Here is a 15876-nt window from a genome sequence, read left to right as displayed (position 1 = left end):
TTACCGTAATCTCACAAGACATAGCGAGATTACAGTACCAGAAATTTTATATATGGAGGGGGCTAGCTGCGACATCCCACGCCACGGACCGTTCTGCAGGCGGCCGTGCATGCTCTTGAGCTTGTTTTGCACTTGTTTGTCCTGATTGATGTAAGTAGCTGCCTTTTTTTTTCAATAAAAAGTATTGAAGGTAATGCACTATCAGTCCCTTTTCTTTACATTGGGTACCTGCTCTGTGGAATCTGCTCCTTACATTGCTGGAATCTCACTCTACTGCAAAGCGGACCAGCTTCCAGGCTTCCTCGCGGAATTCCCTGTCCTACAGCAGTCCATGCTCAAGTCTCCCTGATTTCTGGTAAGCACCCATCTTTACCATAAAGTGTCATCACATCAACGTCATAGAAAGTCCACCACTTGGAAGCTTTCCCTAGAGGTTTTCTGCGGTAAGGGGCCACCTTGACAAAAATTAAGGATCTTATATGGGAATACGATCACTTTTACAGAGTGGCATGCTTATTTGGCACAGAACACCTTTTACAGCTTTGAAGTTTTTTATACTTCACATCTTTTGAGAGACTTGTGTTTTTTCTCATTATTGTTTAATTGATTAACACGGACTTATTCACAAGATTTTATATATTTTGCACTTAAATTTGACACGTGCTAATCACTAATTGTTATGTTTATTGATTTTCATGTATATATTAGGTTAGCGCACTATTCATTCTTCTCATTTACCAATATTCATTTTTCTAGTGCTGCTTTCCATCTTTAGCACCCATAATTTGTGCACCTTTCACCTATATATATATATATATATACACACACATATACATAGCCATACACACACAGTTGTGCTCAAGAGTTTACATACCCTGGCCGAATGTATGGTTTCTTGGCCATTTTTCAGGGAATACAAATGATTACACAAAAACTTTTCTTTCACTCATGGTTACGGTTTGGCTGAAGCCATTTATTACCAATCAACTATGTTTACTCTTTTTAAATCATTATGACAACAGAAATGACCCAAATGACACTGATCAAATGTTTACATACCCCAGTTCTTAATACTGTGTATTACCCCCCTTTAACATCAATGACAGCTTGAAGTCTTTTGAGGTATTTGTGGATGAGGCTCTTTATCTTCTCAGATGGTATAGCTGCCCATTCTTCCTGACAAAAAGCCTCCAGTTCCTGTAAATTCTTGGGCTGTCTTGCATGAACCGCACATTTGAGATCTCCCTTGAGTGGCTCAATGATATTGAGGTCAGGAGACTGAGATAGCCACTCCAGAACCTTCACTTTATTCTGCTGTAGCCAATGACAGGTCGACTTGGCCTTGTGTTTAGGATCATTATCATGTTGGAATGTCCAAGTACGTCCCATGGGCAGCTTCCGGGCTGATGAATGCAAATTTTCCTCCAGTATTTTTTAATAACATACTGCATTCATCTTGCCATCAATTCTGACCACATTTCCTGTGTCTTTGTAGCTCACACATCCCCAAAACATCAGCGTTCTACCACAGTGTTTCACAGTAGGAATGGTGTACCTGTCATCATAGGCTTTGTTGACTCCTCTCCAAAGGTAGCGTTTATGGTTGTGGCCAAAAAGCTAAATTTTAGCCTCATCACTCCAAATGACTTTGTGCCGGAAGGTTTGAGGCTTCTCTTTGTGCTGTTTGGCGTATTGTAAGCGGGATAATTTGTGGCATTTGCATAGGAATGGCTTTCTTCTGGCAACTGGACAATGCAGCCCATCTTTCTTCAAGTGCCTCCTCCTTGTGCATCTTGAAACAGCCACACCACATGTTTTCAGGGAGTCTTGTATTTCACCTGAAGTTATTTGTGGGTTTTTCTTTGCATCCCAAACAATTTTCCTGGCAGTTGTGGCTGAAAATTTAGTTGGTCTACCTGACCTTGGTTTGGTTTCAACAGAACCCCTCATTTTCCACTTCTTGATTAGAGTTTGAACACTGCTGATAGGCATTCTCAATTTCTTGGATATCTTTTTATATCTTCAACTACCTATTCCCACAGATCCTTTGACAATTATTTTGCTTTCCCCATGACTCAGAATCCAGAAAGATCAGTGCAGCACTGAATGAAAGATGCAAGGGTCTGTCAGGAATCCAGAAACTCATTGACCTTTTATACACACACACACTAATTACAAGCAAACAGATCACAGGTGATTATGGTTACCTTTAATAGCCATTAAAACCCCTTTGTCTCAACTTGTATGCATTTTATCAGGCCAAAATCACCAGGGTATGTAAACTTTTGATCAGGGTCATTTGGGTAGTTTCGGTTGTCATTATGATTTAAAAAGAGTAAACACAGTTGACTGATAATAAATGGCTTCAGCCAAACACTAACCATGAGAAAAGTTTTTGTGCTTTTATTCACATTCTCTGAAAAAATGGTCAAGAAATTATAAAATTCTGCCAGGGTATGTTAACCTTTGAGCAGAACTGTATATATACACACACACTATATTATATCTATATGTATACACACACACACACACACACACACATACATACATACACACATATATATATATATATATATATATATATATATATATATATATATATACATACATACATACACCCTATCGTTGAAAAGTTTGGGGTCACTTAGAAATGTCCTTATTTTTTAAAGAAAAGCACAGTTTTTTCAATGAAGATAACATTAAATCAATCAGAAATACAGTCCAGACACTGTTAATGTGGTAAATGACTATTCTAGCTGGAAACGGCTGATTTTTAATGGAATATCTACATAGGTGTACATAGGCTAATTTCCAGCAACCATCACTCCTGTGTTCTAATGGTACATTGTGTTAGCAAATTGTGTTAAAAGGCTAATTGTTGATTACAAAACCCTTGTGAAATTATGTTAGCACAGCTGAAAACTGTTGTGCTGAGTAGAGAAGCTAAAAAACTGGCTTTCCATTGAGCTAGTTGAGTATCTGGAGCATCAGCATTTGTGAGTTTGATTATATTCTCAAAATGGCCAGAAAAAGAGAACTTTCTTCTGAAACTCAAAAGTCTATTCTTGTTCTGAGAAATGAAGGCTATTCCATGAATGACTATTCTAGCTGGAAACGGTTGATTTTTAATGGAAGATCTACATAGTTGTACAAAGGCTCATTTCCAGCAACCATCACTCCTGTGTTCTAAGACCCCGTTCACACTGGGGCGACCTGTCAGGGGACCTGGTCGCCTGCCATAGAGAAGCTGTGGACCCGTTCTAATAGGAGCGACATAAGTCGCTCCGACTTAGAAAAAGGGTCCGGAGCTTCTTTGGGGCGACCTGCATTGACTTCAATGTTATGAAGTCCATGCCGGCCGCTCCAAGGTCGCGGTGCGAGCTGCGCACCACGACCTGTGAGGTCGCCCCGGCAAGTCGGATCGCCCCAGTGTGAATGGGGTCTAATGGTACATTGTGTTAGCAAATTGTATTAAAAGGCTAATTGATGATTACAAAACCCTTGTGCAATTATGTTAGCACAGCTGAAAACTGTTGTGCTGATTAGAGAAGCTATAAAACTGGCCTTCCTTTGAGCTAGTATCTGGAGCATCAGCATTTGTGGGTTCGATTATACTCTCAAAATGGCCAGAAAAAGAGAACTTTCTTCTGAAACTCAATAGTCTATTCTTGTTCTGAGAAAATAAGGCTATAACATGCGAGAAATTGCCAAGACACTGAAGATTTCCTACAACGGTTTGTACTACTCTCACAAAACGGGCTCTAACCAGAATAGAAAGAGAAGTGGGAGGCCCCAATGCACAACTAAGCAAGAGAATGGGTACATTAGAGTCTCTAGTTTGAGAAATAGACGTCTCACAGATCCTCAACTGGTAGCTTCAATAAATGGTACCCACAAAACTCCAGTCTCAACGTCCACAGTGAAGGGGCGACTCCGGGATGCTGACCTTCTAGGCAGAGTGGCAAAGAAAAAGCCATATCCGAGACTGGCCAATAAAAGGAAAAGATTAAGATGGGCAAAAGAACACAGACATTGGACAGAGCAAGATTGGAAAAAAGTGTTATGGACAGACGAATCTAGGTTTGAGGAGTTTGGATCACACAGAAGAACATTTGTGAGATGCAGAACAAGTGAACAGATGCTGGAGGAGTGCCTGACGCCATCTGTCAAGCATGGTGGAGGTAATGTGATGGTCTAGGGCTGCTTTTGTGCTGGTAAAGTGGGAGATTGGTACAAGGTAAAAGGGATTTTGAATAAGGAAGGCTATCACTCCATTTTGCAACACCATGCAATACCCTGTGGACAACGCATGATTGGAGCCAATTTCCTCCTACAACAGGACAATGACCCAAAGCACACTTCCAAGCTATGCAAGAACTATTTAGGGAAGAAGCAGTCGGCTGGTATTCTGCCTGTAATGGAATGGCCAGCGCAGATCCCCAGTTTGAAGGACAAAATTATTATTTAAAATAAAAATCATTTCTAACCTCGTCAATGTCTTGACTAGGTTTTCTAATAATTTTTCAACTCGTTTGATGAATAAAAGTGTGAGTTTTCATGGAAAACATGAAATTGTCTGGTTGACCCTAAACATTTGAACGGTAGAGGTTGAAGGGGTGGGGGGGTCAGTCTGTCAGTGCTCAGACCATACGCTATACACTGCATCAAATTGGTTTTCATGGCTGTCGTCCCAGAAGGAAGGCTCTTCTAAAGATGATACACAAAAAAGCCCACAAACAGTTTGCTGAAGACAAGCAGACTAAGGACATGGATTACTGGAACCATGACCTGTGGTCTGATGAGACTAAGATACCGATTTGGTTCAGATGGTGTCAAGTGTGTGTGGCAGTAACCAAGTGAGGAGTACAAAGACAAGTATGTCTTGCCTACAGTGAAGCATGGTGGTGGGAGTGTCATGGTCTGGGGCTGCATGAGTGCTGTCGGAACTGGGAGCTACAGTTCATTGAGGGAACCATGAATTCCAACATGTACTGTGACATACTGAAGCAGAGCATGATCCCCTCCCTTCGGAGACTGGGCAGCAGGGCAGTATTCCAACATAACGACCCCATACACACCTCCAAGACGACCACTGCCTTGCTAAAGAAGCTGAGGGTAAAGGTGATGGACTGGCCAAGCATGTCTCCAACCCTAACCCCAATTGAGTATCTGTGGGGCATCCTCAAAATGGAAGGTGGAGGAGCGCAGCTCTGTGATGTCATCCTGGAGAAGTGTAAGAGGACTCTAGTGGTAACCTGTGAAGCACTGGTAAACTCCATGCCCAAGAGAGTTAAGGCAGTGCTGGTAAAAAATGGTGGCATATTGACACTTTGGGCCTAATTTGGACATTTTCACTTAGGGGTGTACTCACTTTTGTTTCCAGCGGTTAAGACATTAATGGCTGTGTTTTGAGCGGACAGAAAATTTACACTGTTATACAAGCTGTACACTACTTCAAATTGTAGCGAAGTGTAATTTCTTCAGTTTTGGCACATGAAAAGAATATTTACAAAAATGTGAGGGGTGTTCATTCACTTTTATGAGATACTGTCAAGGGGACAGGTTTACTGACTTGTGGGGTATGTTTGAGAAAGAGGGAAGTCAATCTTCCATCTTCCCCTCAGTTCTCCAGGGATTCTCTCTTCTCTCCCAGATTTCCCACCTCTGGGCTGGAGGATCAGGGAGGGAGAATTCTGACAGATTGCACTTTCATAAACTGGCCGCTTCGGTCAATGACAGATTTTCTGTGTGTGGAGATCAGTGGACAACATGTTCTCCCCCGATCAGCTCTGTTTCATAAACCGATAATGGTCTGAGATGAGCTGCGATCTTAGGTGGATCGAAGGTTCCGAAGCCCTGTTTTAGAGCGGCCAAGATAAAAAAACAAAACAAAAGAAAAACAAATGACAGGAGAGCGGGGCGATCTTACAACTTTTGCTTGGCGGCCCTGCCCTCGGATCTCACCATTCGGATCAAATATTTAAAAAACATGAACAGGTGGTAAACCTTAGCATTATGAGAACACACTCTTCTCCCTACTCCTAGGCTCATATCTAATGCCAAAAAGGGTTTTAATGTGCTTCTTTTTATAGGCAACTAGAATTGTGATACCTAGACACTGGAGGTCTGACCTTAACCACCTCCCAGTAGGAACCAGGTTTCTAAAATTACTCACCTACAATGAGGAACAGACAGCTTTGTTATTTGATAAATGTGAAAACAATAGCTCTACTTGGAGTATCCAGATTACATACATAAGCTCTGACTGATTTAAGGACCTCTTGAAGCACTACTAGCCCCATAGCCTGGAAGGGCTACTTTGTCTTGGCAACAACCCATTCATTTCGCAGCCGTTGTCGGACGTGTCCTCTGTAGAGCTTCCGCCGCTGGAGACCGGGTCGGATCAGCTTAAAAAAAAAGGTATGTACTGATTTCTTCTTTAGGGCTCTTTCACACGGTCCGCTTCCGTAGGCGTAAACACAGATCCCCGCTGAGCAGGAAGGTGACAGCTCCCTCTCCGCTCTGTGTGCAGAGAGGGAGGTGTCAGAGCCCCATGCACCTCTATGGGGGAATTGGATGAGAGCGGACCACCTCTCCGCTCTCATCCGATCCCCTGGACGGATGGAAAATAGGGTTTCCATCCATCCGGATTTCACGGACAGGTTCAGATGGCAAGGGGTGTCAGCAGACATGTCTTCGCTGACATCTGCTGCCCCATAGGGATGCATAGAGCATCCAATCAGATTCGCCTTAAAAACTGACAGGCAGATTTGATCGGAGCGCTCGTGTGAAAGGACCCATACAGAGCTAGATAGGTTAGTGTTAGAACGTGGATGTTTGTAGAAGCAGGGATTTTAGTGCTAGGGTGGACTTACACTTTAAGCTGTCCATAGATGGTTAGTTTCCTTTATTCAGCCAGCGAGTTGAAAAAAAGAAAAAAAAGATTCCTAAATCCTCACAAAGATGGTGGATTGAGAAATCTCTCTATCCCTGGTGGGAATACACTAATCAGCTGCAGCCACTGTGCGACAAAGGTTTTCCACTTGGCTAGAGATCGATTTCTGTCGAACAGGGAAAGCAACACACAGATCAAAATTTGGCTGCTGCAATTCACCAGAGGCAAGCTTTACTCACAGACCATAAGATAAAATTTAGTCCCCAAACCTTTTTGTCATCTTCTTCTTCTGTCCCCTTCTTGAATTCATGTTCAAAAGAGCTAGCTATTTCATTAAACAGACCCACTTCCTCACAGTTCTTAAGAAAACGGGTCGGTGTTGGTGTTTGATCTAAAAAAAAGAAAGAGGAGATGTGATGAATTTGGATTAATTAAATAAAAGGGAAGGACAATGGAGATGAAAAAAAAAAAAAACCACACACGCAAACATTTAAGTGGTTGTAAAGGCTAATTTTTTTTTTACTTACCTGCTCTGTCCACAGAGCGGCCCTAAACCTCCTTTTCTGGGGTCCCCCACCCACAGTCTTGGCACCTCCTCTTCTCCGTGTGCCATCATAGGAAGTTGCTTCCTATGGGGGTGCACATGCAGGCTTTTTTAACACAGACAGCGGGACTCGGCCCCGCCCCCGCCTTCTCATCACTGGCTTTAACCCCTTTGTGCCTAAGGGTAAAACAAATCTAAATGCCTAAGCAAAATTCTATAACTTTAACATCTGTTCGAAAAACCGTACCATAACTACTGTGGATTATACCTTGTTATTTTTTAGGAATAGTTGGGCTTTCATTTGGTGGTAAATGGTGATGGATATATCTCCGAATTTTCTTTTTTTATCGTCAAAAATAAAAACTGGCCCAAAATAGTGAAATAAAATAATTTTTTAATTTTTGGCTGTAGATTTCTTGGTACTACCATAACCTTCCACCAAAGAACAACCCAAATTAAATTCTCCTGCTTCTGAAAATCCAATGATACCACATTGTGTTAGTTGTTGTATGTACTAGTGATCGACCGATATTTTTTTTTAATGCTGATACCGATATTTTGGTCATCGGATATCGTCTTTGGCCAATATCTACCGATATTTTCGGACATGTAAAAAATTTTTTTTTTTTTGTTTCTAAAGGTACTCTTGTGGAGGGATCTGGGGGTCTAAAAGACCCCAAACCCCTCCTCGGCACCGAAAAGCATTCTAAACGCCAAGTTTGGTTGTTTTGAATGCTGTCAGTTTTTTTAATTCGGCGCCGAGTACCCGGAAGTGATGTCATGACATCACTTTCGTTTTTTTTTACATGGAGACGCAGTACACCGGGTCTTCTCTTCGGCGGCGGTGGAGGTAGGATGCCCGGGTCTCCCGGTGGGAGGGGAGACCCGGGCGAGCCATGCAAGGCGGCGGGAGGGGGGGGGACATCCCCTCCCGCTCCTTGTAATGACAGCCGAGCGACTTCTCAGCCGCATCAGTTGTCATTACAAGTCAGCCGACCGTCGGCTATGGACACCGGTACCGGGGTGATGCCTCTAGCTGTAGGCATCACCCCGGTACAAGCACTTTCCCTAAATATCGGCAATATCGGTAAATCCAAAAGGCCGATTCAGATCTATCGGAGAAAGTGCATATCGGCCCCCGATATATCGGTGATGCCGATAATTGGTCGATCCCTAGTATGTAGACGTAGTACAGCCCAAAAACAATAGCACACAATTTTCTTTTTTTATCCTACCTAAAGCACACTGACACTGATAGGAACTGATTCAAGTTTAGGAAAGAAAAATCTGTCCAAAAAAAAAAATAAAAATGCTGACCCTGACCCAAGCACTAACCCTGGCACTGACCTAGATCAAACCTTGATCTAGGTATTTTTTGTATATTATATTTTTCACAAACACTTTCTTTTTTTTTTTCTCTCTCTGCAAGGAGAGAGAGAGATATGATGCATCTCTATCCTCCATTCACAGAGAAAGAATACATGGGAGTGTGCTTCACAGTGACTGATCACTGTGAAAGCCAATCAGAGGCTATCACAGCGATCAGTTGACCTGGAATCAGGAGTTCTGAGTCCTGATAGTTCGTACAGGGCCCGGGCTTACGGCGAGATCCCGGTCTTTGTGCTGGGAGCTCTTTATGGCACGCTCCCAGCACGAAGGGAGATAAGTAAATATGCTGCCCCACCGAAAAAAGCCCATTCTAGTGGGGCTGCATAGCCTCAGCCGCATCACTCATTCACAGTGTTCTGTGAACAGAAAACTACAAGTCCTGGCAGCCTTAGCTGCTGTCAGCTTGTAGTTCTCAATAAACTACCACGGTGCTGTGAGCACTGTGGTAGTTCATTGATTCATACTGTCAAAGTGTATCGGCTTGCAAATTCGAGGTACAAGCAAGCAGATACACCCGGAAGGGTTCGCAGGATTCCAGCATGGTACCAACGATCTGCTGATCGCTGGTGCAATGCTTTACAGGCTCATACAACATAAAATAATACATTTATATTTTTACCTGCAAAAAAAATAAAAAATGTGCGTTATTTTTTTGTAAAAACGTGAACATCCCCTTTAAGGTAAAATATGTTTAGGCTTTAAAACCACTTTAATAATGAACTCTGATTCTGTGGCTGAAAATTCCTCTCTAGGAATGAGGCAGGTATGGCCAAAATGCTGGCTGACTAACCATAGGAAGACAGAGTGTCAAGACAGGGGGCAACCATCAGAGGAGAGGGAACAAGAGCCCTGAACCAATGTATAAGATATTTAACACATTTGACTCCTTATCTTTCCACTTATAGACCTCCGTGGAAAGAGAAAGAGGCCTCCTTTAAAGCGAGCACCTGGAGCAATAACTGCAACTACCACAGGTGTCCTCTGGAGGGATACCCAAATAGTGCTAAGCTACATTAGTCCCAGCCATCCTGCACTTTAATAAACGAGCCACAGGAAGGGGGGGTAATTAATAGGCACCCTGGGACTGGACGTTTAAAGGGCTTCAGCCCTGTATACCTGTCAGTAGCAGGAATAAGGGAGAGTTAACCACTTCTTGGCTTTGCCCTTTCCACAACGGCATACCCTCCTAGGGTTCTTCAGAGACTGGGCCTTGGACCAGGCAGATTCTGGCTCTGGACCTATAAAGGACCCTGTGGTTAAAGGAGAAGTATGGGCAAAGCTTTTTTGGACATACTTCTACGGATCCTAGGTGTGCCATTCGTTCTGGGCTCCTGTGAGTCGATTTCAGCCGATGGCAGGCTAAAGTCAGCTGATGTCACTCCACAGCCCAGCCTTCCAGTGAGCGCTGGAGGGGAGAGCATAGAGCCACTGAATGACAGTTATGGCTCTCTGCTCAGAGCAGAAGGGGAGATCAGTCGTGTTTGATCGCTCAGTTCTCACTGCAGAGTCGGGGAGAGACAGACACAGCATCCGATCGAGCTAGAGGAATATAAATGTCTGTTTTTTTTTTTTTTAAATCCTGAACTTCACTTTTAACAGTTTTTGGTTTACATGGGAAAGAAAGAATCAATTGTCAGTTAGACGGTAAACAATGCACTCTTGCTTAGATCATTTGGTAAGCCAAGAAGGATCACTACATTTACCTTGGATGATGACAGAGTCTGTTCTAGCAGGCCCAAACTTCAGAGTCATCTCATGCTTGTGTTTGTGTACAGCCAAATGGTCTTCATTTGTGAAACGCTGCATGAAAGAAGATATAATATTAAACCATGGGAAATTAACATAGTGCATAAAAACATTTTTAAAAATGAAAACTAAAGAAATAATTTTATTTTAAGAAATATTTGTTACATGCGGGATGTAACCACAGTCCAACCACTGTCCGGAGCTGGTGGCAGGAATCTTACTGATACTGCTAGTAATCACAGATTAGAAACCACATGCAAAGATAGGCTTATCATAAAACACAAGCAATATTTCTCCTTACACATTAATATAAAGGCTTTCACAACTCATCACTTTCTTTCAAGTGCTAAAAAAAACAAAACAAAAAAAAAAAAATCTGTCAGGCTCCATTCACACCTGAGCGTATCGTTTTCAGGCGCTTTTTTAGGCGTTTGGAGGCAGGCATTGACATCTAACAAAATGTAATCTGCCAAAAAAAGAAGCTCATGTACTTTTTTGAGCTTCAGGTGTTTTGCTTCAGGAGACAAAATGCTCATATATAAACAAAACGCTCATATGTGCCCTCACTCGACTTCCTGCCTGAGAGGAGAGCGGACCAGATAGTTTTCCCCAGCGGGTCCGGTAAGCGGGGAAAACGATGGAAAAGCGGCTGGGGGGGGGGGCTTGGGAGGACACACCTCCCCTGCTTCCCATAAGGGTGTTCCCACGGCAAAACCGCCGCTGGGACCACTCTTATCTTAAAGTGTCCTGCCCGCTGTTTAAAAAAAATACAGGGGTAATGGCAGCTATCTGCTTTAATGCTGCCATAACCCCAGTATTTAACGTCAAAGTACCGATGTAAATACACGGTGGGCAGTCCGTAATTGGTTAACTGCTAGCAAACCCACCGCAGTACATTTACTGCAGCAGGTCGGCTCGTACAGGCACAATCACATACATGTACGTCATGGCTTCCTCGGGTCCGTTCGCACATGAGCACAAGGACTCAGAAGACTCTACTGTCATTCGCTGCAGCACAAGCCGGTCAGCTAATGATTTATGTCTGTCACCCACTGATCGGCCAAGCAAATGACAGAAGAGAGCCCTGTGTTGGTAAACAATATAGGGCTCTCTACAGACCGCAGCAATGTGCCCTTTTTTTCCTGAACATTACTTAGTAAAAGCAGCATACAGAAAACACACTAAAGACACACATTTAACGCTTTGATCAACCAAGATGTTAACCCCTTCTCAGCCAGTGTCATTAGTACAGTGACAGTGTAAATTATTAGCACTGATCAATGTTAGTGTCACCGGTTATGTCAGTGGCAGTCAGTCTACTATCTCCCCCCCGAGTGTCAGATTGCCTGTCGCAGTCCCACTATAAATTGCCGATCACCGCCATATTAATAGTAAAAAAAAAAATAGATTTTCCATAAAAAATTGTGGGTCTTTTTTTATCTCACAAAAAATAAGAAAACTCAGTGTTGATCAAATACCGTCAAAAGAAAGCTCTATTTGTGTGAAAATTTGTTTTGGGTACAGCGTTGCATGACCACGCAATTACCAGTTAAAAGTAGTGCAGTGGTAAAATGCAGGAAATGGCCTGATCATGAAGGGGATAAAATCTTCCGGAGCTCAAGAGGTTCATACACCATTAAATGCATCTATGCAGTGTAAGTATCTGAATTTGACATGGTATTACTTTGTTGGAGTTCACTGTACAGCAGAGCTCAGACTGGGGGAGCGAAGTAGCACAAAAAGCTAATTAGTTGTACTGCAGTGCCAATATGCCAACAAGGAAAATGCTGATATGTACAGAGAAAAGTGACAAACTCATCAGTCTGTTGATTTATTTTTCACTGTCCAGTCACATGCTTGGGGAGAGACAAGACTTGTGATACCCAACTGCAACAGAAAAGATAAAGGTCTCTTGCACTGCCAGACAAGGCTGTGGTGCAGGACAGAAATGGGTAAATCTCAAAACCGTTTGTCTTGAGCTCCGCTTTAAAGATCAGGCAGAAACCTGAGAGTGAGAGAAATCAATCAATCTCTCCCATTCATGCTAAACAACATGGATGGAGGAATCTCCCCGCCAGATAATGTAATCTGGCAGCAGTGATTGCCGCACCTATCTGAATACCCAGTGATTGCATATGATTGGATGCAGTCACTGACTGGCTGACAAATTTCCACCCAACTGCCTTCATTTTAAAATTGACTTTTGTGGTGCCAGCAGGGCCACCCACCCATTGAAAGCTGGCCAATTTAGCAAAAATTAAATGAAATTTGAGCCATGTATGGGCAGGTGATAGTGGAGGTAAACCTCATTCATGAAATTTGGGCACATATACCTTTGTGTTTACTTATCTCTGTTCAAATACCTAAGTCCTGTAGCTTTCTCCTGCTTCTTCATGATAACTTCTGACAAGTTCTCAGTCAACTTAGAAAAAAACAGGCTAAATTTTGTGTCGGGGTGGGTGCTATAAATATATAAATAGATGAGCAGAGAGCTGGTTGACTCACAGCACAGCTCTTCATGTTTCTGCCTATGTGGAGAGGGGGTGTGTGCCTTTCCTCCAATCAGCTGTCACACAGTGAATGGCCAAACTTCCCTCCCACAGGTGAATCAGTGAATCAGGAACAGAAAATTCTAACAGGACATGCACTTTCTATACAGTCTAGAAAGTTGAAGACAGCACATATACAAATAAAACTTATGTAGATAGATTTGTTTCATCTCTGTGTATTATTGGAGACTGTTCACTTCACTGGGTATATGTGAGGGTTTACATCCACTTTAAGTGTAGAAATCTGAATAGTCCCTTAAGGCTGGTACACACGGGCTGAATATCAGCTGGTTTAACAGAAACTGGCCAACATTCGGCCAGTGTCTGCAGCAGCCTGTCCTGCCTCTGTTGAATGGGCATGCTGGAAAACCAGCAGCCGATTGGAATCTAAACAGTGCTTGCAGCCAGTGGCAGAACACAATAGCACTGTGGAGAAATTGCTGTACTAACATAGCATAGCACAGCAAGCTCCTTGTGAGTTCCTCAGTTAGAGTAACTGCCATTCTGCCTCTCTGCAGGATGTTCGGCGGGTGCCAGCAGACATCGAGGCCGCCAGCGGGTTACTCCTGCTGTGATTATACACAGCGGGAGCCAATGGGCGGGTACGGCGGACTCGATGTCTGCGGGCATGCGACGAAAATCTTGCAAAGGGGCAGAACGGCAGTCTGCCTATGTAAACAAGGCTGATCACAGTTGTGACAGGTTGGAAGGCATGGATCCTGTGTTTCTTCAAAGCAGAGACTGTACTGTAATAAAACACAGGCTAGGCACACAGTTAACAGATTGCCCCTGATGTTAACCCCTTCCCAGTTAGTGTCATTAGTACAGTGACAGTGCATATTTTTTTTAGCACTGATCACTATATTAGTGTCACGGGTTCCCAAAAGATTGTCAGTGTCCGATTTTCAGCCGTATTATCGCAATCCCGCCATTGCTAGTAAAAAGTAAATAAAAATTCCATAAATATATATATCCTAGTTTGTAGAGGTTATAACTTTTAAGCAAATCAATATATGTTTATTGGGACTTTTTTTTTTTTACCAAAAAAAATGTAGAATACATATTGGCCTAAATTGATGAAGAAATTTCATTTTTTTATTGGATAGGTTTTACAGCAGAAAGTGAAAAAAAAAAAAAAAAAAGGGCTTTTTGAGTTACCGTAAAATCCATTTCTCTGATGTTCATTGACGGACACAGCTCCTGGTATTCATAACAATTGGGTTATACTGCCCCCTACAGGAGTAGGACACTAGGCAGAAAAAAATTCTGGCTATACCCATAGGCAGCCCCAGGGGGTATACTCCCTCTCTCTGCTATAGCCACTCAGTTTTGTAACAAGCAGTGTCAAGACAATAACTCCACAGAGGGGTGGGTGCTGTGTCCGTCAACATCAGAGAAATGGATTTTACGTAAGCCAAAATCCCATTTTCTTGTTCGTTCATTGACGGACACAGCTGGTATTCATAACCATTGGGACGTCCCAAAGCAGTGTGGGAACAACCCAAAAATTCCCCAAGGCTAAACATTAGCCAACCAGGCAATAGGGGCTCACCCAAACACCTGGAGCCCACCTGAAAAAAACAATACACCTTCAAAGAGGATCAGGTCCTTTAAACAGCAGCCTGCAAAACCTTGCGGCCAAAGGAAGCATCCGCAGATGCCAACACATCCACTTTATAAAACTTTGTAAAAGTGTGCACCGATGACCAGGTGGCCGCCTTGAAAACCTTTGTCACTGACGCCTGATGACGGAAGGCCCTGGAGGCACTAAGCGCCCTAGTAGAGTGTGCCTTAGCAGGGAAAGGAGGAACCTGACCCCTGACGGAATAGGCCTGAACCACCGTCTGTCTGATCCATCTGGAAATTGTCGCAGAGGAAGCGGACAACCTTTTCGAGGTCCATCCTTGAGCACAAATAGAGTCTGACTTCCTGAAAGACTTCGTAGCTGCCAGGTACACCCTAATTGCCCGGGCCACATCCAAGCCATGCAAGGCAATTTCCTTTGGATGTTTAGGCCTTGGACACAGGGAAAGCAACACAATGTCTTTATTCAAAAAAAAGTCAGAGACAACCTTTGGAAAGAACAACGGACAGGGGCAAAGAACCACTTTATCCCTTTGAATCACCAAGCAAGGTGAATGACAAGATAACGGTGCCAATTTGGACACCCTGTGCGCAGAAGTGATTGCACTAAAAAGTCTTACTGGTAGAACCTATCACTTAGTACCCAGTGTAAGTGGCCATCATCCCGATGATTAGATACCAAGAGAAGTACCCCCAAAGGATTATGGGACTAAAACACTGAAAAAAGTGCAAAAATGTGTATATAAAATCAACATTTTATTACATAAACAAACAATAATTTCACAAACATAGGTATGACCAGCACAAAGCTAGACATAAGAAAACTTTAAAAACCTGCAAGCGAAGACAGACCAATTTCCATACAGAAGACCCTTGGGTGTCATTGGTAGAATGAACCGGACAGGACTCTATGCGTTTCGGGTTATAGAAACCCTTCTTCAGGGGTCAACCAGAGTTCAATACACAATGTTTACCTATATAGGAATATAAATATAAGAAGCCACTAAAAAGACAACCTTCTGGGAAAATATAAGCAGGGGAATCTCCCAAATATTTTCAAAAGGAGTCTTCTGCAGAGCTAAAAGCACCAAAGTTCCCAAGGCGGCAACGGAGCCCGCACTGGAGGAACCAAATGTCAGACAACCTGAAAAAAAGGTACGCACCAAGGA

General features: G+C 43.0%; 1 protein-coding gene across 2 annotated transcripts in view; it reads right to left on the bottom strand.

Moving 5' to 3' along the window:
• Positions 1 to 15876, bottom strand: part of LOC309547726 (cyclic AMP-dependent transcription factor ATF-7-like) — a 246946-nt gene that overhangs the window by 59650 nt on the left and 171420 nt on the right. For both annotated transcript variants that reach the window (XM_082247693.1, XM_082247694.1), the window contains exons 4-5: positions 10532 to 10628; positions 7165 to 7286 (exon numbers count right to left, since the gene is read on the bottom strand). In XM_082247693.1, the coding sequence (XP_082103819.1) occupies positions 7165 to 7286; positions 10532 to 10628 (219 nt within the window). The remainder of the gene's footprint in view (positions 1 to 7164; positions 7287 to 10531; positions 10629 to 15876) is intronic.

Source organism: Pelophylax lessonae, assembly GCF_965119305.1.
Source record: "Pelophylax lessonae genome assembly, chromosome: 2".
NCBI lineage: Eukaryota > Metazoa > Chordata > Amphibia > Anura > Ranidae > Pelophylax > Pelophylax lessonae.
The sequence above is the reverse complement of the archived record's forward strand: the minus strand, read 5'-3'. Positions and strand labels throughout refer to the sequence as shown.